Genomic DNA, 24,405 nt, shown 5'->3' on the forward strand with positions numbered 1-24,405 from the left:
TTGAAAATGATGAAAATTATGACTATTACACCTTGATTTGAAAGATACAAGGTATGTATTGTTGTTATTAGTGAAGCTTCTCAATAACCTTCTTTTCTGCCCGTCTTACCTAAAGAGAATCAAATGTAAATTGATCTTTTTGAGCAAGACAATTATTTTTTTGTGTGTAAAGTTTTTCCTTAGAAATGAGCATCTCTATAAATTACTTGATCTATCGGCCTGTCTGTAATTCTCTTAGAAATGTATGTTTCTCTTTTGCTATTTGATGTAGAAGATTTTGTTCAATGGTCAAAATCCTTTTGTGTTTTCACAGGATACGTCAAAGTAAAGTGATTGTTCACATAAATCACATGCAGGGCGACCACTGCATACTATATATACTATTTATACTATATAGGATGAATTTGGATACTATATCATACTATATGACCAAAATTTACTATATATACTATATATTATTACCTTTACTTGACCAAAATTTACTATATATACTATATAATATTAGATTCATATAACAAAAAACGAATATTGTCAGTTTTATGACAACGCCTCTTAAGGAGCGTTTTGTCTTATTTTCACAGTAGGTCTTTTCCTATTTCTAGCCCCTGCGGGGGGCTCAAAAGATACTGTGATATGACAAAAATGCATAAAGCTCTAGGTACAGTAAAAAAGAGATGAAGAAAATCCTTTAAAATATATTTTTGTTTGTGATTATGATTAAAATATCAGTTATTTTTCATAGAATTAACTTAAGGGTGAGGGGGAAGTTACTACTTTCGCTTACTCCGTGATTATTAGGCTAGGTATCAATGTGAGACTATAGGTAATTTGGGATAAAAGTTTACTTTTGGGTATTAGTTCACTTATATTTAATAATTTTTTAGATAAGTTTCCAGGTTCAGGTGCTGCAGTCTAAAAGGTGGTTTCTGGACAGGTAAAAAAATTGTAAAATTTAGAAATCAACTTATTAAACAGAATATGCATCTTTCAGGGTGTTATTAACATATCTGAAGAAATAAATCAAAATTGGCCTCCAAGTTCTGGTCATGCAGGCCACCAGGTCCACTCTGGTCTGGCAAAATTCAAATTTTTTGTTTGAAGAGTTAGAGGTCAACCTATAAAACAGAATATTCATCTATTTGGATGTTATTAACATATCTGAAAAAAATTGAAAATTAGCCCCCAGGGTCAAGCCCTGCAGGCCTCCAGGTCCACTCTGGACAGGTAAAAAATCAAATTTCTTATTTTAAGAGTTAGAGGTCAACTTATAAAACAGAATATGTATTTTTTTGATATTATTAACATATCTGAAGATAATATATAAATCGGCCTTCAAGTTCAGGTCCTGCAGGACTTTAGGTCCACTCTGAACAGGTAAACAATAAAATTTCTTATATGAAGAGTTAGAGGTCTATTTATATAACAGAATATGCATTTACTTGGATAATATTAACATATCGGGATCCAAGTTCAGGTTCATTCAGAACAGATAAAAGACTAAAATTTCTTATTTTAAGAGTTCAAGTTCAGGCCTTCAGGTTTTCTCTGGACAGAGCCTGGAGGTCAATTGTATTTTTTCTTTAGATATGTAAATAACATCTAAAAAGATGCTTATAGTGTTTTATAAACTAACCTATAACTACATAAATAAGAAATTTTGATTTTTACTTCTCCAGAGTCCACCTGGGGGCCTGCAGCATCAAAACCTGGAGGTCGCTAGTTATTTTTTTTCTTTAAACATATAAATAGCATCTATAAAGATGCTTATGTTGTTTAATAAATCTCTAACTTCTTAAGTTTAAAATTTTTATTTATTCGTGTACAGAGTCCACCTGGAGGCCTCCATGTTAATAGCATTTAAAAAGATGCATATTCTGTTTAATTAGTTGGCCTCTAACTCTTCAAATAAATAAATATCTAACCTGTCCAGAGTGGACCTGGAGGCCTGCAAGACCAGAACTTGGAGAACTATTTTAATTTTTTCTTCATTTATGTTAATAACATCCAAAAAGATGCATATTTTGTTTTATAGGTTGATCTCTAACTCTTCAAACAGAAATTCAAATTTTTTTACTTGTCCAGAAACCACCTTCCAGATAGCCTGCAGCACCTGAACCTGAGACCAAAAAATGATTAAATATATGTGAAATACTAACCAAAAGTAAACTTCCTAAATAACCTATAGTCTCACATTAATACCTAGCCTAATAATCACAGAGTAAGCCCCTTATATGTGAAATTGCTTTGATAACAGCTATGCTTTGAGTTATTATTGATGATGTATATAATATGTATTACTTAATAATTCTAAGTCCGATACTATATCATACTATATGAGTTAGAAAAAATATACTATATATACTATATGGATTTTAAAAATATACTATAAAAATACTATATTTTTTTTGTTTTGGAGTGGTCGCCCTGCACATGAGAATGGCATGTATGGTTAAATCACCCATACGCTAAAAATAATTCTTCATATAAACTTGAATTGACAAAAAAATTCTTTGACTGGGTTTCCCATTGGAGCTGTGTAGCGGACGGCTCACCTTGGCTTTTGTGGGGTCCGTACACTAGGTCTGGTTAATTTTATCCTTTACTGTGGGCTGATCATTTTATTTTTATCAGCTTTTTTATGTTTGTAGTCTGGAAATATGAGAGCAGTTTTATACACACGGTAATCCGGTTACAAATAACCTACAATAAAAAAGATAATATTAGTTGTAGGTTATGTACAATTTACTAGAGGGTGACCAAGTTGCAATTATAAAAGAAAATAAAATAATAAAAAAGGAAATAAAAGAAATAAAAGCTAAAATACAATAGTAAAGGCAGGGTTAAAATTAACTATATGTTTTGAGATGCTACACTTTATTGTAATCAACAAAGAATTCACTAATGTCTGTTGTAATTGTCTATTTAGGAATATGAGCAAAATTTACTTACATGGCTCCATCAGATTTAGATTTGATTCCAGGTTTGAATAGTACAGATCAATATCCCCAAGTGGCGTTGTTTGGGTTGGTGAAGGTTCCTTGTTAATGATCTTTTGAGTAATTTTGTTGTTGGTCTCAATAGGTTTTAATTTAGCTGATCTTGTTGTATCTCCTACAAAGAAAACAATTGTAAGAGTCATTCAAGTTAAACTTCTTTATTGTAAGTAGATTCCAAATATCATTGTTGAATATTTAATTAAATCTTTGAAACAAATAAAGGCCTTGGTAATAGAAAAGAGTATAATATTCTATACCTTTTTTATAGTGTGTTAAGCTGCCCCTTTACAGGCAGGGCACACTTCAGCTTGTTGTCCGCTTAAACAGAGCTTGTTTTCCGCTACTAGGCTTGAATGTCAGCTGGGGTCTTACTGGTTTTAGGGGTCTTTCCGGCTTTAGGGGTCTTTTTAGTCCATACAGGATCTCAGCTACTGATTTGAACAACCACCTAAAAAGAAATAGCATTATTTAAAGCTACATCTAGTGGCTGGGTTTATAATTTAAGGTTAAGTAAATTTAAGCTCAATATTCCAATGATTTCACTTTAATGTAGGTTAGACTTTAGAATAACCTTTGATTTAATTCATATGAGTTCTTATTTTAATGTAGGTTTGACTTTATAATAGCATTTGATACTCGTTCGATAAAATGTAGGTTTGACTTTAGTGTAGCATTTGATACTCGTTTGGATAAACTGTAGTTTGAGTTTAGTATAGCATTTAATGTTCATTTCGATACAATGTAGTTTGACTTTAGTATAGCATTTGATACTAATTTCGATAACTAAATTTACCTCAAGGTGATTACAAAATTAATAATATAAAATGATTTACCTATTATGGCCACCCTTATAATTAAATATTACTTATTGATTCATTTACTTTACTTTCTGAAAAATATAAAAAGAATTTAATTTGCTTTGCTTTTTACTTTTGAGTTTAAGTGCATTTTTTACAATATATCCTATTTACAATTACATAAAAAGTTCATTTGCCAAACTGTTATTTTACGGCTTAATTTCAGGACAATTTTTCATAGATGAACTAGTAAAGAGAAGTAAAGGTTTAAGGAATAAAATGTAGACAATCCTTCAAAGAGGAACTAGTAAAGAGAAGTTGTAGATTTAACAAATAAAAATGTATATTTGAACTATTTTGGGTGGCTATGTGGAGTAGATTGAAGGCATTCTGTAGGCTGTATATTGGGATTTTTCTGTCTTACACTTTCACAAGTTCTCCTCTTAATCCTTTCTCGAAGACAGTGTGCCTACACACACAAGTTGGTAAAAAACCATATGCCTTATCTTCATATCTTTTCTCCATGGTCTCAACGTACATCAGTCTCTCAACTAGCTTCGCCCCTTATCTTGAATCTTCGCCCCTTTTATTCATCTTAGTAATCTCGAAGGCAGTGTGCCTACACACACAAGTTGGTTAAAACCACATGCCTTATCTTCAAATCATTACTCCATGGTTTCAGTGTCAAGCTCTCAACTGTGCCAAGGGTCTCCTAAAGAGTCACAATCAATATTTGTCCATTACAAGCTGGTTTTCTAAAATATCAAAACGCCTTCCTGTTCTTTAACAATTAAAAACAAAATTAACAGAGAAAACTTTTGATATTCAATGAAAGTAGACTTTCAATGATACTACCTACTAAAAGTCATCTTAACAAAAACTCTTATATTTGAGAACTAGACCTAAAATGGATGCTTACTACGTAACCAAGAGGCGCAATGCCGATCCCTACATTGAAAAACTTCTTTCCTGCCAGGTAAATTAAACATATAAAGTAAGGGAGGGGATATTGGAATTGCGTTATACTATAACCCAAATACGTTCTCTCATTTGTTGGCTTTGGGGACGTTTGTTTAATCTTGATTATTTGATTTAAACTAGCAATGTCAAAAGATTTTACTAAAAAGTTTAATCAACAGAAGGAGCAATTTTGGGGGACATAAAATAATTTATCTTTCATTGTCTTATCCCTTAACATACCTGAATATTTAAGATCTGCAGCCAACTGTGCCAGCGAGGTATCACAATGGTGTGTTGTGGTGTACAAGCATGCAGATCCTGCGCAAAGGATCAGGTAGGAACATTTCACATTTTTCTAGGGAGGAATGAGACATTTGTGTTTTTATTAAACTAGTCCCCAAAGTTTTAAAATATTTTTTTTCTCATGGGTTAGTTTATTAACTTTTGGGACTTTAATTGAATTTTGATTGGTTGCTTCATTAAGTTTGGTGTCCGAACGTTTCTTCAACCACTAATTGCAATCTACAGAATTTTAATTTTGTGTATCATCATTGGGTATTTTACTGCAATTTTTCGGCCATTTTTTTTTATCCCTTTAGATCCCTGCATATTTCTGTACTTGAACCATTTTCATCCAAGTTCTATGTAAGTTATCTATCTACAAAACAAAGTATAACGATGCACGTCTGTCTTATGTTTAAGATCACTTTTACTGCTGGAACGATTAGGTTTTTTTTTGAGGGGAATAAACTTAGGTCCAGGCACTCCAAGGAAGGCCTACTACTATTTTTGGGGTGGGTAAAAAAACCCTTCAAAGAGAAATCGCCTCTAGAAAAATTTACTTCAACCCCCCTCCCCCCCTTTACCAATTAACTGCCTTTAGGGCGTATGCACAAGTATTTTCTTAAAGTAATAATTTTATTTTTAGGTTGAGAAGAAGAATAAATGTTGGATATGTGGTAGCCCAGCAGGAATTGATCATTTACAGAACTGCAAAATTTTAAGGTTTGTTGTTTATTTACACTAAACCTAACCTAACTTAAAGTAATAAACAATGAAAAGAAAAAATGCCTCGACCCCATTATTTTAATTTATATCATATATTGAAATTGACACCATTTTATTGTCTGTATTGGTGATGTTTGCAGAAATAAGGGGACATTTGGGCTGTTTTGTTTATTACACCAGTCCCCATAGTTTGTATAATAAGGTTTTCTTATTCGTTGGATTAACAACTTTGGAGATTTTTATTGAATTTTGATTGGTTGCTTGATTAAGTTGAGTGTCCATCCAAACGTTACAACAATACAACCACTAATTGTAAGCTGCAAAAGGGGTATTTTTGTGTTATCTTTATTTGGGATGTATGTACATCAAGGGGGGGGGGGGTGAAGTTCTGACACTTTTGCGTAAACAGTGATAATAGGCTTTGTCTTTGGAGTGAGAGGATAGGTTATTTAACAAAAAAGTTTCCTTTTGGGATGTAGTTTTCCTATTTTTAAAAAAAATTTGGATTCGGCCTCCAGGTTCCGAGAACGAGAATGTCAGAACTCCCCCCCCCCCCCTTTAGCTACTATTGTCTTATTCCTTTTCATCCCAGCAGAAATGATAGCACCCCCATAACATTATTGTAATATACAGGGCTGCAGTGAATGATTACAGGTTGGATAAGGAGATACCCATGCATGATCTTGTCATTTTTCAGGTAAAGTATTATTGAAAATAGTCTTTAATAAACCTTTTTGAAATGAATGAGTTAAAATCTAAGGGATGGGACAAGGGATATTAGAATTAATTTTTCTAGTGTCCTAGACTTTTGGTACTGGAACCTATGCAACTTTTCTTATGTTGGCTTATTTTATAGACATTGTGGACCAGCGCATAAATGGTGGAATCTTCAATTTTGAATAGTTTACTGTTACTCAGTTATTAAGATTGTACTCGCAAAGTTTTCACGTTCGGTGAATTAAAAATTTGGTTGGCTCTACTACATCTTGATTGGTTGGTTAAAACCAGCAATGTCAAAAGTCAAATAGCCATAATTCATAAGTAATCATAAGTTATCCATTATATTTTCATTCTACAAAAAGCATTTTTAATTAAAATTTCATTTTAGGGGAGGCAATTCTTTGAAAATTACGAAGGTCAGGGCAACGATAACTCTGAAAGTATTAATGCCAATGAAGACAAATATGATCCAGAAGATAGTCTTTATAATAATGAAGATGAGAGTCAAAGTAATGAAAATACTCTAACTTCTCCAAAAAATCCTCCAATTTCGCCCGAAAATCTACCAAATTCCAACCAAACAAAATCAGTTCTTGATAAACCTCCTGAACCTAACAAGGATAAAGAAATTGATGTCTTTGACCTTTCAGACGATGAAATTTGCATTGTTGATGAAGTAAAGAAATCTAATACAACCAGCTGTGATAAAACTAGTGATAAAAAACCAAGCAAAAAGAAAAGGCAAAATATAAAGCGGGATTTGTTAAGGGCAGGAAAAAGGGAGAGAGGGTCTAGTTGCTTTAGCCTTAACGGCATACCAATGAAATTTTGGCGCAAGCCCGAAGAATTAACAAATCAAATAAGAAAACACAATCCCTTTCTAGATTACTTTGTTGAGTCAGAAAATCGGCAAACAAAGATTCGCGTCTGTGAGAGGTATATAACAAATAAGAAAAAGAATACTTTCCATATCAAGGTTGAAATGGATGATTTTTTGGCCAGGGATATTGTGAAGAATTTTTATCATATCAAGTTAGATGAAAAAACGAAAATTAGGGTAAGGAAGTTATTATCAATGAATTTATTATTATTACTTGGATCTTACACCAGAATATCATGTACTTTAATAAAGTGAAACTCGAAGCTGGCTAAAATGAGGATAGTTAACCCCCCCCCCTTTACCCTATTCTATCTTTCCTATTGGATTAACAAACTGACCAATAAATGATGTCCATGTTAGCAACCTAAATTGACGACTATTTTCCCCCTGTAATAATATCCACCTATATTCTTTATTCATTTTAGTATCTAATGAGACAGAAACAAAATTTGTGTTTTTAATTCAATTCATAAAAGGTGTTAATTTATCTCCGGGATACTCCCCCCCCCCCTCTATTAAAATTTTAAGTTGAATTTCTACCACCCAGAATTTGGTTAAACCCCTCCTCCCCCCTCTCTAACTTAAAAAACCCACTTTAATTCATTGATGGAGTGGGAGGGAGAATATCCTGTGCATGCACCCCCCTTTCTATCTACCCTTTATTAAGGTTCATGGAGGAATTCTGGAACAGGCTAAAAGAGATATCAAATTAGAGAGGCTTTCACAACAAGAAGACTCTTTTGGACAGGTATGACCCAGGGATCTAAAGGGATAAGACAATAGCCGATAATAGCCAGAATGTACATCCCAAATGATGATACAGAAAATTACCCTTTCTGTAGATTACAATTAGTGGTTTAATAGTAGTTAAGCCAACGAATAAGAAAAGGGTTTAATAAACTTTGGGGACTAGGGTAATTAACAACCCAATGTCCCCTCCCTCCCTGGTTATGACCTATGGATGTTTCTGAAGCTCGCCCGCGAACCCATGAGCTCAATTCAGGGGTGTATATTCTGCAAATTTAACCCTGCTAAGCAGGGTAGGTAAAACCCGGTTTTTAAAAAAACAACCCAACCCATTGGGTTTTATAAAAAACCCCCGGGTTTTATTAATAAAATCCGTTTTTTTGGGGTTTTATTGTTTTCTAAAGATTAGGTATTACTTAGGAATTTTAAGATATATGGTTAAATAATTTTATAAAGTAACAGGATGCTTGTCTGTAACATAGGATCTCGCTAACCGCTGAATCTGTATAGTTCTCCTGTACAGGGTAGCTTTTCATAGGTCCAGGAAAGGTTTATTCCAATTTTGGGAGGGGCACCACAAATGTCCTAAGATAAATCTGCTCCCCCCCCCCCCCCCCCAAAGTAGTGAGAAGCTAATTGTAATTGAGAACCATATCGGTTCAGTAGTTAGGGAGTTAATTTGGTACATATTATAGATAGACATTCCGTTACTTGTATATAAAAATAAGCAGTAAAAATGCAGTTATACAATAGTTAAAATAAGATGGTTTAATAATTTCTATTATTTGTTTGAAAATAGTACTCCTTATGAGTCAAAATAGAGTTAACATTATCGACAAAGGTACATTTTAAAAAAATCTGGGTTTTTTATGCCAACCCTGCTGCTAAGGGGAGGAGGGTAAAAAAATAAAAATATGTGGTTGGAGGGGGGGGGGGGGGGGGGAGAGGGGGATGTAAAATTAAGAGAACTGAAAATATTTTTTTCCATTTTTATCCCCTACTTGGTGAAAAAAAAAATAAAATAATATTTGGGAGGGGGTATAATATGAAAATATCTTTCATTTTTTCCCTTCCTTGCTGGTAAAAATTAGGAGGGGAAAAAATTGCAGCAGGGGAAAATGAATCTTGTGCAGAATATACACCCCTGGCTTTATTTTATAGTTTAAGGGTTGTATAAATGCAAGTAGTTAGGTGTATTTCTTGTTGATTTGAATATTGTCAATACACATAAGTTTTCAAAACTACAGCCACTTATTGTATAAAAAAACTACAGCAATTGTATTTTTGGATCTTACGGGAGATTTGCATCGTTTTTTTTTCTCTCAAACTTCTAAACAAAATTAAGTTTTTTAAGTGCCGAATCTCTGTTAATGTTCGAGTGTCATGCTGTCTGATTTATTGATCTTTGCTTCTATGGATGACGTCATGTCAAGCTACTAAAGAATTGAGAACTCAACATAATGGATGATTTGATATGCTCAGGTGAAATGGTTTGACAACATGCCCATGCCAGCCTGGTGGACTGATGAGATTGCAGAGATGAAAAGAAAACATCACAGGCATGGTTCATTACTGTGAAAAAGGGGTCTTTTTTGCGCGTATTTTCCATAAAATTGGGTGTATCTTAGTTTTAGTCAAATGCTCTTATTAAGTCAAGCTGTTCGTAATAAAAGCATTAGGCTAAAAGTTTACACCCAACTTTAAAATTTAAAATTCTGAAATAAAAAGTTTTTTTTATGCATTAAACAATTTTTTAGAAAATTTATGGTCAATTTTACCAATTGCTTTGCCAAGGTCATTGAAGTTCAGTATTCAAACTTAATTTTCTCAAAAATTACCTACACTTTATTGGATTTTTTGATTGCCAGAAATAAAATCGACGTAACTTGTATACCTAGATGGTATTGGTTTGTCCAGTTAAAATTGAAAATACCAACTAAGGGGGGATTTTTTTCGCATATTTTCCGTAAAGTTGAGTATAACTGTTTAGTTAAATGCGCTTGTTAAGTCACACTGTTCTTAATAATATATATATATATACAGATTGACCCTCGAAAAAGTATTTTTCTGCATCTGCAGCCTTTATTTCTCTATGAATTATTAAAAAATGTATATGTTCTTGTTCTCTATAGATTTCCACATAAGTAGATATAAAAATATTTTTTTTTACCTCAATTAACACCGGAGATTTTTAGAGCTAAACTTTTGAAAAAGTGACTGAGGAAAAAGTAACTTTTAACATGAAACGACTTTTTTAGCAAAATTAAGGTAGAAATCCTATTATTTTTGTTACTAGCAGAAACTTTATACAAAAATGAAATAAAAAATTTAGGTTTTGAGTAACATATTTTTTGAGTTGTTTTAGCTTAATAATATTTTGAAAAACTTACTTATTAGGCAAAATTGTTTTAGATTAAAACACCAAATAAATCTTTATGAATATATAAGGAAAATTATTTTTGTTTCATAATCCTAACTTTAATAACAAAAAAGTTATAAAGAAAATAAAATTACAACATAATAATTTTTTAGTCTAAAAAGCCTTAATAACCCCCTATTAAAAGATTAAGATGTCAGAAAAGGGGGCATCTGACATAATTAATCCTTTTCATAAATGAGGGTAACTAAATAGCCTAAAATTGCAAACAATCAATTCATTTAGTAGTATTTATTGCCATTAAAAATTAATATTTTTTGATGGAATAAAAAAGAAATGATTAGTTAACTTGTTTTTCTTTGTGTATTATTATTCGGTTGCCAGATAAACATAATATAACCATCCAAAAATTATGAGAAACAAAAAAAAATTCTTTTTCTCAGTCACTTTTTCAAAACTTTAGCTTTAAAAATCTCCGGTGTTAATGGAGGTAAAAAAAATATTTTTATATCTACTTATGTGGAAATCTATAGAGAACAAGGACATATACATTTTTTAATAATTAATTGAGAAATACGGGCTGCAGATGTTAAAAAATACTTTTTCGGGGGTCAATCTGTATATGAAATGGTCATAATTAAAAACAGTTTGTCTTAATATGCTCATTTGGCACACAACTTTACGGAAAATACGGGGAAAATTACCCCCTTTTCACAGTAACAATCTGTGTGCAGGTTGAAGAAAAGATTCGAAAGAAATCGACTAAACGAAGAAGCAGAGGCTGAGCTTAAAGAGGTCAGAAGAAGATTGCATTCATTGATTAAGAAAGCTAAAAAAAATCTGGCCTGGGAAGAGACAAAAAAACTAAAGGCTTTGGCTGACACTTCTAAAACTCAAAAGGTATTGATCAAAATTTAAAAAAAGTCTTTTAATTCTGAATTAGATCTACTAGGGTGTTTTAAAGAGGTCTATCCGTCCATTGTTCCATCCCTGCGTCTATCATAGGTTTATTTTTTCATTTGTGTCTTTCTAGAAGCAAAGCAACTCTATAATTCATAATGTTCGTCTTTTTGCAACTTCAGTCAGGAAAATTATGTACCCGGCTCCCATTTAAGATAGAAGACTTGATTTTTTTTGTAAAAAGTCCCTACACCAATGAGCATCAAGTCTTTTAAATAATTGATAAGTTGGTATGTCGGTCATGCTACAAAAGGCAAATTTTGTAATTTTCTCTTTATCATCATATTTGATTATTTAACATCTTTTTTGAACTCGCATTGTCCGTCCGCCCATTCATGTTTTTTTTATGCTTCGCTACTTATAGACGTTAAACTCATCAAAAACAGACATTTGCCTTCAGTAGTAGCGCTCTTGAAATGATAACCTAGACTTGAGTGCAGATTATTTGTACATGATAATCCTTATAATAAAGTAACAGGATGTTTGTGTGTTTGTATGTTTGTACCGAAGGATCTCGCTAACTGCTGAACCGATCGGGTTCTTCTTAACAGGGTAGCTTCTCATAGGTCCCGGGAAGGTTTATAACTATTTTCTTGTGGGGTGGGACAACCCCAACCCCCCTAAAAAATGTAAAATCTCCCCCCCCCCCCCCCGAAAAAAAAAATTTTCGCTCCCCCCCAAAATTTTTTTTACTTTTTCTTTTAAAATATAAAATAAGAAATTGAATTATTAAATTTGACTCTCTCCTCAAGTACCCCTAGAGGCCTCTAGGGGGCGTAGCCGCTAGTAAAAAATAAAGCATTATTATATCCATACTTAACTTATAGTTGATAACAGAAGGAAAGACGTATTGTTGAAAAGTACGAAAACGATTGCTTATGGTATAGCTTTGCTTCTACCATCATGTACCTTTAATATTGGAATTACTTATTATTTTTTTCAGGATTCAATTGAAGGAGGTTCCACGAGCATTGATGCTGAAATAAATGTGGAACCTGACTTTATTGTTGCTGAGACAATTGATGAAATCATTGATGTGGTTATGGTTAAAGTCCTGGCCAATGAATCAGAGAAGGATAGTTTTCAATTCATGGATAGTAACAGTGAAAACAATGAGAATCCAGATAAAGCAGGCAATGATAAATCAGAACCTAACAAAGATGAACAAATCGTTGACCATTCTAATAATGACATTTGTATCGTTGATGAGACCAAGAAAACTGATTCATCTAACTGTGAGGACAAAATTGAAAAAAGACCATGTCGCAGTGAAAGAATAAAAGAGAAAAGGCGGGAAAAAGCTCTAGAAAAAGGATTTAGATACTTTTTCCTCAACAACATCCCAATGTCGTTTTGCCGACCGCCGGTACAGTTATCCAACTTTATAAGAAAGGAGAACCCGTATCTTGATTACAAAGTGGAAGCAGAAAACCGCCAAACAACTCTAGTCGTGTACAGTGGCAAGTATCAAAGATATAAAACAAATCAAAAGAACAACACCTTTGGATTTACTTTGAAAACGGATGATTTTATGGTGAAAGATATATTGGAGAATAAGTGTATTATAAAGATGGGTGACAAGAAAATCCAGGTTCAAGGAGGAGGGCTGGGCGAAGCTAAGAGACAATTTAAGCTGGAAAAGATGATGCGAAAAGACCAGGTAAGACATTCTACTCAAGTATACAAAGATTTTTAAACTTACAAAAAAAGTAACACTAATGTTAGATGTTGTCTTCTACCTAAAGAGTTAAGAGATAGTTTCATGTAGTTTATTTAACAAAGTCAGTATTAAACCTTTATTTTTTTTAGAATATACCAAATAGATATTACTAAATCATAATGTACAACAAACATTTTGGTCATAATTGTCCATTGGTGAATGTATTGTGCTTCTGTCAACATGCTGCTCTCTATTCGGTTCTCCTTTTAGTTTGAAGATACTGTGTGTGTGTGTACTCCATTAGTATTATTAAATATGAAAGTCTTGCTGAAGACAAATTTAATTGATCTTGTTTTTTTTTATAAAAAGAATTTTTAAGGTTGGAGTTAATGGAGGCGATTCCGAGGGCATAAAAGACAGTGCCGCTCAATTAAAGAAGGAAGGAGACTATGTTGTTGCCAAGATTATTAATACCATCATAGCAGATGCTATTAAGATAGTAAAGGCCAAAGATAAAACTGAAATTGAGGTTCCTGCCCTTGAGGAAGATCCTTGGAGCATGGAAGGGGTAAGTTGTATTCAAACAAGGTTGACAACATACATAACGAGCTAAGCCTAAACATTTATGAATAGGCATATGGATAGTCAGTTACAGAGCAGTTGTTAGGAGTAAAAGAGGCGGAGGGTTACAAGACAATTAAGATTTAATACATGTACATTGTACTTTGTACATAATTTTAAGCTAACGAATGGGAGAACATTTTTATTAAACTTTGGGTACCAGTATGATTGATAGTCCAGTGTCCATTTTATTTTTATTTTTTTAGGTGAAAAGTAAATCTGTGGATACAATCCATTCTCATTTCTTTCTCTTCAACACACCTATCCCTGTCAAACTCAGGTTAGCTTGTTGTACATTAATCATAATATTAATTTAAAGGAGGGAGAGGGGGGGTGGTAAAATGTGACTAATTTTATTTTGGGCGCTACTTCCTTAGTTTTAGATATAATTGGGTTAAATCTTTTTTATTGTGTCACTAATTACCTCAAGTTTTGGTATCTTTCAAACAAAACCGGCGACGGGACCGCCGCACCCGCTGTTCACCGTCGCCAAAAAATTTTTTATTACATTTCTCGCCGAATTTGGCAATTTGGAATCATTTGAGACCATTTGAGATTTAGAGATCAGGTGCATTTCCTGATAAAAGTAAAGAGTTTGCACAACCCTAATTAAACAGGCACTTGAAAGCTGACACCGTTTCTGTGAATGTTAAAGTTACTGTCAAAGAAATCTGTAAAAAGCCAAGATGGACCAAAGTCATAAGAGACAACAGGAATGTTTTTGTTTAAAGATTATTATAGAAATTGACTTTATATAGGTTAAGTTATACCCAACTGAAAATTAACTCTTTTTATCGCATACTGTTGTCTATGACTCTTAAATGTGAATAGTTATGATTTGCGGGCCAAGCCATTTTCAACTAATCTACTAGGGTCACGTGCTGGGCATAGGGATAGGAGGTTAAGAAAGATCGCCCCTATTAAAATAGTCCCCCCCCCCAAAAAAAAAATATCTAAAAAAAACTAGACTTCTTCCATTCTCATTCAATTGTCTCCCGGTGCCTCTAGGGGCGTAGCTTACTATACCGTGAAAACAAAACAAAAACAATGATCACAGAGGTTCTACCTGGACCCTGATCCCTGCCTCCCTGGAGCCAGACAAAATTGATGAACACTATAGGCTCCCCAGGGCATCACTACTGGGGAAGAAGGATATTTATTTCACTAAGGTTTTGCTTTAAATTATCTATTTTGCATTTCAAGATAGGTTAGGTTAGATTGTAAATGTAGAGGGTAGCCCTGTAGGTTTAGAGCACTGCAGAGGAGAATTCCTAAAAAGATTTGCCTCACTAAAATCAGTTTGCCCCACTAAAATCAGTGATGGTCGCTAAAAATTTAGAGGGGATAATTTTGCCTTACCAAAATTTTAGTGAGGCAAACTGATTTTATTGGGGCAAAAGTTTTTTAAAGAATTCACCTCAGGTATAAGTACGGCAGTTTTTGAGCAGGAGTTACCTTGGAAAAAGAACTTCCTAACACTTTTTTCAACTTACTCAAAAATAAGGGTGGGTGGGTTCCTTTGATTACCAGGCACTTTGGAAGAAAGCACCAGAAAAGGATAGGTAAAGAAAGTTAAAACTGTTTATAAGCAGATTTATACATTGTCTTGTAATTTTAAAGTTATAATGTTTTTTATATAAGTTTAAAATTTGAAGCAAAACCATTATTTAGCCCTGTCAAAATATTGGACAATTTATTGAAAGTTGCACACCAAGGCATCAAGATGTAAAAAAATTAGGGTACGTCAAATAAATCCAGGGATATTAAGGGATAAGACATTGCACCATAAATTGATATACATCCCCAATGATGTTAACAAAATTTTTCCGGTAGATTAAAGTTTTGAGTGAAAAGTTAGTTTGGATACTGGTAGTATGAACCAACCTTAGTTTAAGACAGCAAATGGGAAAGCGTGTTTGTTATTCTACTTTGGGTACCATATTTAATTACAGATCGATGTTACCATCCTCCCTGGATATATTTAGCTTTGAGATTGTATGAATGATCAAACAAAAATATCTTTGCCCTATCCCGCACGGGTTTAGATATCTAATACTCTTAAAGGGCGAATATAGGTTGGATATGATATGAGCTTATATCAAAGGTGCAAGTATATACATTATGAATAACTCAAGCAAATAAAGATATTCCATTGGATAAGGCCGTTATAGCTAAAAACCTAGCCATTTGGGTTAATTTGTGACGTCAGAGGAGTGGTTCCCTAACATATTCAAATACCCATATTCACAACAGGATGCGTGTAGAGTTTGCCTAAATACTGTTGTTATTTTGCAGTACAAATAAATGAGAAAAAGGTTAATCAGGGGTAATATACCCTCCTTCTACCTTCGTACAAAATATACCTATAAAGTAAAATATTTAAAAGTTAAAAAACACCAAATAATGTATAAAAAGTAAAAAAAAATAATCAATAAAATTTTCTTGGAGGAAGAATGATTTCAAATCCCTGTTTTTTTGTGGCCGTGAGTGTGTGTTGAAAATGCGTAATTAAGGGTGTTTATATCATCTAGATTTAATCAATTATCTTTGTACAGAAAATAAACTTTAAGACAAATTATTTAACCCTAGTCAATATTCCTGACTCACTTCTACGCAAATTATTTTTACACTTTTTTAAAATGAAATAAAATAGTATTAATCTAAAATAATAAACATTTAAATTATCATTTAAGATGTGTGCCAATGTAATAATCAATCAAACTTAAGCAAAATAGTCAAAAAAAAGTCTTGTAAAGGGCTAAAATAATCGATTTTGTCGGCAATCTCATTTATTATATGTTCAATTGAAACAGAAAATTGCAAAATCTACTTAAGGATTTTTTGAATTACTAAATTTGGCATAGATATTCTAAAAGTATGTAATGGCACCTTTGATATAAGCTCATATCATATCGAACCTATATTCGCCCTTTAAAAAAAGCTTAAACCCATCTTAAGAGATAAAGTATATATTTGTTGCTAGAGATTGATGGTACATTGTACCTACTAAATTTAACTGGTGATCAATGTTTTAAAAACACATTCTCTTATTTGTTGGCTTAAAATCTTTGAATACTTTTATATAAAATTAGTTTCAAATAACATTGTCCAAACTTTTAAACAAGTAATGATAACCCATATTCCATCATGAAAATTAGATTTAAAATTTTTTGATTTATTTGACCAAACCTCCCAGATTCCAAACTATCACAAATGTTCCCATTAAAGTGCCTAAATATACAGTTATCTCAGGTAAAGCCCTATTTTCAGTAGCAAAGCTTCTCTTTAATTCACTCTGTCTGTCCGTTAAGTTAAGAAAGAAATATAATTTTCTCCTCTGCTTTAATAACTTGAATGGCTATCAGCAGCTGAACGTACTTTTTATGTTTGTAATTATTGCAAAAGAAAGTCTATAGAAATAATCGTAATTAGGTATAATAATCTTTAATTTGCATCACACAAAAATGCGCGAAAAAGACTTATAGGTTATGATATACACGTGACCTTGAGTCAGGCTCTCCTTTTTCATTGTTATAATCAAATCAAGAGTATTCAGATTATTTGTAGGCTCTCTCATGCCGGTTATAACGACTTGCGAATACCATATGAATGTTATGCCATTCGGTCGCTTGCAGCCTTAGTTTTTGTTGTTATAATGCTCGTTTCCAGCAATATTTTACCATGAAATGTACCAGATTTAAAAATCATTTTTACTGTTTAATGTTACAATTTAGGTATTTTTACCTTACTGGCTGAGATGGAACTATCGAAGAAGAAGGAAAGTCCAAATTTTACTGAAGATTTAGATTTCTCGCAACAAAAGAAAAACAAAGGAAATTATGTTTATAAGCTTACATGCAGTACTTTTTAGCTCCTCATTTCGGCCTCACCTCCTTTTGGTCATATATCCTCTTATTTTTCAGCATTTATGTGTTGCAAAAAAAATTTTGGTCCCTCCTTTTTTATATGGTGGCCCTTCATAAGGAGGACAAAAATTGGGTTCCTCTTGTGTTCCAAATAACCCTACTAATGCATTTATTTATGGGAATTAAAAGTAGTTTAGAAAACTAATATGATGTCTCTCTGTTTGAATGTAAATTAGTTCCCCGAATACCGATCGTTCTCTAATATTCAGGGAAGTTTTATATTAATACAGAAAGGCTTAAGACGTGGATATGGGGAGCTACGTCCCCCCCCCCCCCCCTTAGGGAGAAGACACTGGAAGTTCTACCCCAAAAAAGGGGGCGAAACCCAGCTTATACCAACAATGAAATTGATTCGGGGTAAAAACACGAAACCTATACGTGTTTTTCAGCTGTCGTTGGGGGGCAACACATCGTAAAATTGACGACCTTTCCATTTGCCCCCCAAATATTATTTTATATTTATTTCGCTTGTTGGTTATACCTTATTTATACCTGGGCGAAACCAAAAATAATAAAAAAATATTGTTGGAATACTTTTTAGAAATGTAAACATATAAATATTAACGTATTAGCAGCTCTGCCACAAGAAGATATTTTACTATTGTCCAATATTCATCCTGATTTGGATATTTTAAATCCTCTAGCCTATTCATGGCAAGACTCTTAGAAATAAAACTTTTTTACCTGTATCAGGGAGGGAGGGAATATTAGGCTGCTTATTTCACTAGTCACCAAAGTTTTATAAAACCGATTTGCTGTTCGTTAGCTTAACATCTTTAGGAACTTTTATTGAATTTTAAATTAATGGTTCATTAATTTGAATTTTCAAACGTTTTTAATTGTTATTGTCAAATCCCTGTCAGATAATGACCCAAATGAGTAAAACAGTTAACTCCAAGAGTCTTGTGAATATTTCAGTAAGAGCAAAGTAAGAATCGTGTTGGTGCCAAAGCCCTTTAAAGATGTTGTTCTCAAAGAGGGAACTGTGATAGCCCAAGCCAGCAGTATCTATTTCCACAAGTTTTCCAAGGAACTTCAGAACACGTTTGATTTGCTGCAAAAAAAGTATGAATATCTTCATAATTGGGTAAGATATTTTCGTTTAATTCAACTGTAATATAAATATATCCATAAATATAAATAATAAAGCATTTTATAATGATTTTTGCATTTACTTTTACTTTTTTAGGGTGTAAAGAACATGTCATTAATGACTGGATTGCTTCCTTACGAAAAGAAAGAGGTAAACTATTGATATTCTTAATTATAGAAATATTTTTATTTTTATAATTGTAAAACTACAAAGCAATTGAATTACCTTATCTCTACAAAAAAAGATCACCCCCTTTATGTAATATTACCACGGATCTAAAGGGATAAGACAAGGGCCGATATATTGTTGTATATTCTTAATGATGATACATAAAATTAACCCTTCTACTACAGTTAATGGTTGAAATGATTGGACACTTATCTTAATGAACCATCAATCAAAATTCATTAAATGTCCCCAAAGTTGTTAAGCCAACGAATTAGAAACTCTGGTCATACAATTTTAGGGACTAGTGTAATAAACAGGCTAATGTCTCCTCTCTCTCTGAATATTACACTAAAAAATAAATTTTATTCTTTTCAAATGATAAAGAGGCAACAGGATAAAAGAATCTGGATACCTGACAATGATAAGCGTACTATTAAAGCCATTCATCAAAACATAAACAAGGATAAACCAGCTGTTTCCGAAACTACAAATTATTTTGTTCCAAATGAATCTTGTAGAGGTGCTTCAACTGGCTCAACTGGGAAATATGTGGATACAGAGAATTTGGAAGATTTACAGGTAGTATTTGATTATTTTTCCAACTGAATTAGTTTAGGTTATTTAGCATAAGATTCATTAATGTCTTGGTATCATTTTGCACAAAATTTTTTTTTCACTAAACATCTTACTACTACAGGGTGCGGCACATAAATCCGGACTTTTTTTAAACGGCCATAGCGCCAAGACTACTTGACCGATCAGGACGTTTGACCCCACTATGGAAAGCTTAGGTAATGACCTTTTTACCCATAAAAATCTTTGGACGATGTAGGACGTGTACTACGAGCTGGCAGCGCATATGTTCAACTAGGCAAATTCGAAGTGCGCAGGTTGCTCATGAAACTTGCTGAAGGTACTGTTAGATACATAAGTTAGGTACTAGAAATTACTAGAGTTCTTTTTTCAAGTTGACTTGGCCGTAGTACTCCGGCAAATTGACACGTGGCAGACTGTAAGATGTTAAAAATGCCAAAAATCTTGAAAATTTCACGATTCTCGTCTACAGGGGCCCATATGGAACCTTAAATCTCATTTTAGACTATGGGTTGTGCTGACAACCCTAGCTAAATCTTCATGCCATTTCCAAAAAGGTATAAAACGTTGTTCTAGCTCAACTGTGGCCTAGATAAGAGCCGCCGTGTCGAAGGGTAGTTTGAAAGATGGGAATTTAGATCCTGCGGTTACTCACGTCCCTAAGGAAATGTTGCCTCCTAGCAGCCCAGATCTTAATCCATTAGACTATTTGACCCACAGCTACTTTGAAGCATGCACCAATAGACGTGCCTATACCACAAAGACCTCCCCCATTGCCACTATCAAGGAGAACTTCGCCAGCTTGTACAGGGACATGGTGATCAGGGCCTGCGGGCGGTTCAGGGGGCGGGTAGGGGCGATAATTGAGGCTAGCGGCGGTTTTATTGAATAATCTAATAGTCATATACCTATTTTGCCTCTCAGTTTTTAAAATTTGATAAAATCTTTAAAATTGACGATTTTATGTTCATTTGTTTACAAATTAGAAAAAGTCCGGATTTATGTGCCGCACCCTGTATATTATAGGCACAGAGTTAAAACAATGGACGTTAAAAAAATCTTCCCCTAAAAAAAATCATTAATTAATCTTCCAGCCATTGCCCTCTCCTTCCCCAAAACTCATTTTGAATATTATCAACTACTTAAATACCAGGGAGAAGGAAGAAATTGAACTATAAACTTGGTTTTATTAATTAATCTGGATTGGGTTGTACATACAGTTTCAATCTTTTCTGTATAAGTATATCAATTTATCATCTATGTCTTATTCCTTTAGAACTCGCGACTGTGTCTCAGCACATAGCGCATCCGCTCGTCGTCGGGAAGGTGATAGGTTCGAATCTCTGTCCGACACCGCGTCATAGCTAAAGACGTAAAATGGTTCCTACTGCTGCTATATCAGATGCGCTACATAAATAGTTTGAGTAGGGGTAGTGCCTTGGCCCAAAACAGGCGCAACACATTACAATGCACAGACATAGGTCGTGCAATCAAAGGGTTGGTTGTCTCATGTCTGATGGGTGTCGATACCCTAGGCGATTGAGCGCATTACATTGCAATTTAAGTGTAGAGTATGTCCAAAGGTGACGTGTAGAATCCCTTAAGAATAAGATCCTTGTCTAAATACACATATTTTTAAGGTCGGGCCTAGTGACTGGTTCAAAATAGACAAATTCTTTGTGAAAGCTGCCAAGACTCCTACTGTCATAGAACCATCAAAAAATGTACAAAAGCCAACTTCACATCCTAGTTCTTCTAAAATGGTGGCCTATCCCCCGCCGCCAAAAATAAAAATTCCCCAATTAGGCCCAAAAGATTGGTATGTGAGTGTTCCTAAATCTACATCCTTTGATGCACCACTAGAAAATGTCCCAAAAGATTTTATGAAAAATCCTCCGAAAACAAAAATGGCCCAAAATCACCAACCTACAGCTGTAGTCAAAAATGTTCCAAATGTCACAGCTAAAAATCCTTTAGTTGAAAATCCTCCAATCGGACCTGGGGATTGGTATCAGATTGACCAGTTCTTTGAGAAAATAGCAAAGGATCCCTCCATTTTGGAGACACAAAAAGCTCCAACGTTAAATGAAACCTCCACTTTCTTGAGTACAGCCAGAGCAGCAGTAGGTCCAAGTCCTGACGTACCCAAGAAGTCCAAAAAGAAAAAGAAGAAGAAGAAAAAGAAAGGAGGAAATAGTGAGCAGGCGTCAACTTCTGAATCTGGTAATAGTGTTACAGGTAATGCTAAATTGAATATACATTAAAAATTTATATTTTATTTTCGATATAGTTGATGAAACCATAAATTTGGGGGGGGGGGGGGGGTGGTGAAACTTTTTGTAACCAAAACTAAAAGTCAAAGGAATTCAACAGCTCTGAGATTTGGCATGACAGTTGCTTTAAAGAGGTACAATTTGGAACCGTGAAGAAACGGCGATGTTTCCCGCCGAAATTTTTTTACTTTTTTTCGCCAAATTAGACAATTTTCAATCATCTGAGATAAACATTTTGTTAAATATTTTCCTTAGTATATTTTCACTTGACACAGGATGTTGTTATCCTTGTTAATTTTTTTTATATTTTAGGAATCAATCAACTAACACAGCCAAGACTTAGTGAACCTCTTCCAAGACCAGCAGCCGCCAGTTTTTGGGGAAAAGACAAGGAAACAGACAAGCTTAATTTACTCAGACCTTGTCCTAGTTCATTAAAAACCCATCCTGGAAGTTCTACAGATCTTAACGTACAAAATATTGATAATGCTGACTCCCCTCTTTTTGGTCGAAAGTTGAATGAAGCTGCAGTGAATTATGACAGTATTCATCCGGATGACCTCAGGTCACTGGAATCATACCTGATACCTTATTCCAAACCTACGGATGAATCATTGGATAATAATGATCATGGTCAATATTTAAAATTTACTGGCTATTACAATGAATTCTTACAAAATAAGAACATTGATAACAGTGCTGAGATAAATGATGACCCTGCCCATAATACGCGTTCAGTGGTTGGTGCAGATGGTAGTGAAAATATTATCATCAAAATATCTGCTTCCACTGCTGATAAATCCAAAAATGTTCCCCAGGCAAATGTTGAAGAAAGTACATTTGATGACAGGGAATGTTTTGTTGTGAAAGATGAATTTAATCCAAGAACTGAAAAATCTAGAAAAGATAGGCATAGATCACGGGAGAGATCTAGAGATAGAAGACATAGAAGTTCAAGTAGAAAACGAAAACACAGATCACGAAGTTCAAGCCGCAACAGAAGACGTAATTCAAGCTCATCACATAGAGACAGAAGTAGAGAAAGAAGCAAAAGTCGAGGAAAGAGAAAACGAAGAAGCTCCTCTAGAAGTAGAAGGTCAAGAGATCTGTCCAGTGAAAGAGATAAACGCAAAGATGCTAATAGGAAGAAAATGGATTTGTTGGACGAATTGAAAGAAGACAAAAGAAAGAGTTCAAGCAAGAATTCTAAAGATTTAAAAGATGAAATGAGAGAGAAAAGAATTATTAAAGATATAAATAAGCATTTACAAAAGAATACTAAAGGTATCTTTAATTAATCTATTTCAATTACTTTTTGAGTGCAGGTCCTTTATAGTTTTCTATTACTGTCCAATCAAAAGTCGCTTCTGACTATTTAAGTTACTTTTTTTGATAAAGCTGTAAGTTCTTAAGAGAAAAAAAATTAAAAGAAAGTGTAGTTTGTATAAGTCTAAAATGGTTTAACCCTAAAAGATTGGGCACCTTAGCCGGATTTAATTAATGTATGGGGGGGGGGGGGGGCAGGATGATGTTATTTAAAAAGTCAAGTATGGCCTTCTTTCATTAAATTAAAACACAGTAAATGATACAGAACAACCAATGGAGAGTGGAGGATCTTTAATATTAAATAGCAATTGTAATTTTTGATGTTTTAGAAACGACCAGCCTTCAAACAAAACTTGAAAATAACTTACAAGTGACCGTGGACTTTGAAAATAGTTCCCGCCATTTTCACAAGAAAAGAAAGACTAATAATGAGACAGGTAAATTTATTTTCTTTTTTCTGCGAATTAAAGATTTCAGAATTTTCTGTTTAAAGATTTAGTGATTTGGTCGATTGTTCAATGAAAAGAAATATTATATATTTTGGGCAGGGATCTAAAGGGATATGACAATGGCAGATGAAGGGGGGGGGGGGAAGTTCTGACACATTTGCGTAAACGGTGATTATTGGCTTTATCTTTAGACTGAGAGGATAGGTTATTAGGGATAAAATCATTCTTATATGATGAATTTCCCCCAGATTTAAGATTTTTTGGATAGGCCTCCAGGTTCCGGAGATCCAGGCATCCAGGTGGTCTCTGGACAGGTAAAAAAATAAAAAAATCTTATTTGAACAGTTAGAGGTAAGTTTATAAAAGAACATAAGCTTCTTTTTATATATTATTTATATATTTGAAGAAAAAATTACAATTGGCCACCAGGTTCAGGTGCTGCAGGCCTCCAGGTGGCCTCTGGACAGGTATAAAATTCAAATTTCTTATTTGACCAGTTAGAGGTAAGTTTATAAAACAACATTAGCTTCTTTATATATATTATTCATATATTTGAAGAAAAAAATTACATTCGTCCTCAAGGTTCAGGTGCTGCAGGCCTCCAGGTGGCCTCTGGACAGGTATAAAATCCAAATTTCTTATTTGAACAGTTAGAGGTAAGTTTATAAAACAACATGAGCTTCTTTTACTATATTATTTACATATTTGAAGAAAAAATTACAATCGGCCTCCAGGTTCAGGTGCTGCAGGCCTCCAGGTCGCCTCTGGACAGGTGTAAAATCCAAATTTCTTATTTGAACAGTTAGAGGTAAGTTTATAAAACAACATAAGCTTCTTTATATATATTATT

General features: G+C 33.6%; 1 protein-coding gene and 1 long non-coding RNA gene across 4 annotated transcripts in view; one reads left to right on the forward strand and one right to left on the reverse strand.

The window, feature by feature from the left end:
* Position 1: 1 nt before the first annotated feature.
* Positions 2-24,405, forward strand: part of LOC145305811 (uncharacterized) — a 29,507-nt gene continuing 5,103 nt past the window's right edge. Inside the window, exons 1-24 of one of the 3 annotated variants that reach the window (XM_080147635.1) lie at positions 2-51; positions 4,688-4,769; positions 5,007-5,087; positions 5,682-5,758; positions 6,395-6,458; positions 6,870-7,538; positions 8,029-8,109; positions 9,591-9,667; positions 11,220-11,385; positions 12,389-13,105; positions 13,485-13,673; positions 13,933-14,006; positions 14,344-14,435; positions 14,780-14,895; positions 15,398-15,465; positions 16,923-16,978; positions 17,461-17,557; positions 18,226-18,306; positions 18,571-18,739; positions 18,842-18,895; positions 19,298-19,492; positions 21,148-21,745; positions 22,093-23,064; positions 23,436-23,543. In XM_080147635.1, the coding sequence (XP_080003761.1) occupies positions 4,701-4,769; positions 5,007-5,087; positions 5,682-5,758; positions 6,395-6,458; positions 6,870-7,538; positions 8,029-8,109; positions 9,591-9,667; positions 11,220-11,385; positions 12,389-13,105; positions 13,485-13,673; positions 13,933-14,006; positions 14,344-14,435; positions 14,780-14,895; positions 15,398-15,465; positions 16,923-16,978; positions 17,461-17,557; positions 18,226-18,306; positions 18,571-18,739; positions 18,842-18,895; positions 19,298-19,492; positions 21,148-21,745; positions 22,093-23,064; positions 23,436-23,543 (4,870 nt within the window). In that variant the 5' untranslated portion in view covers positions 2-51; positions 4,688-4,700. The remainder of the gene's footprint in view (positions 52-4,687; positions 4,770-5,006; positions 5,088-5,681; positions 5,759-6,394; positions 6,459-6,869; positions 7,539-8,028; positions 8,110-9,590; positions 9,668-11,219; positions 11,386-12,388; positions 13,106-13,484; positions 13,674-13,932; positions 14,007-14,343; positions 14,436-14,779; positions 14,896-15,397; positions 15,466-16,922; positions 16,979-17,460; positions 17,558-18,225; positions 18,307-18,570; positions 18,740-18,841; positions 18,896-19,297; positions 19,493-21,147; positions 21,746-22,092; positions 23,065-23,435; positions 23,544-24,405) is intronic. The other 2 variants (XM_080147637.1, XM_080147636.1) reach the window with 2 other exon arrangements.
* Positions 2,539-3,159, reverse strand: LOC145305813 (uncharacterized). Its single transcript, XR_013874713.1, has 2 exons — positions 2,950-3,159; positions 2,539-2,700 (listed from the first exon to the last, which is right to left on the reverse strand). It is a non-coding gene; the product is annotated as an uncharacterized LOC145305813 (long non-coding RNA).

This window comes from Acartia tonsa, chromosome 14 (genome assembly GCF_053477335.1).
Source record: "Acartia tonsa isolate MP-2025a chromosome 14, ASM5347733v1, whole genome shotgun sequence".
NCBI classification, from domain to species: Eukaryota; Metazoa; Arthropoda; class Copepoda; order Calanoida; family Acartiidae; genus Acartia; species Acartia tonsa.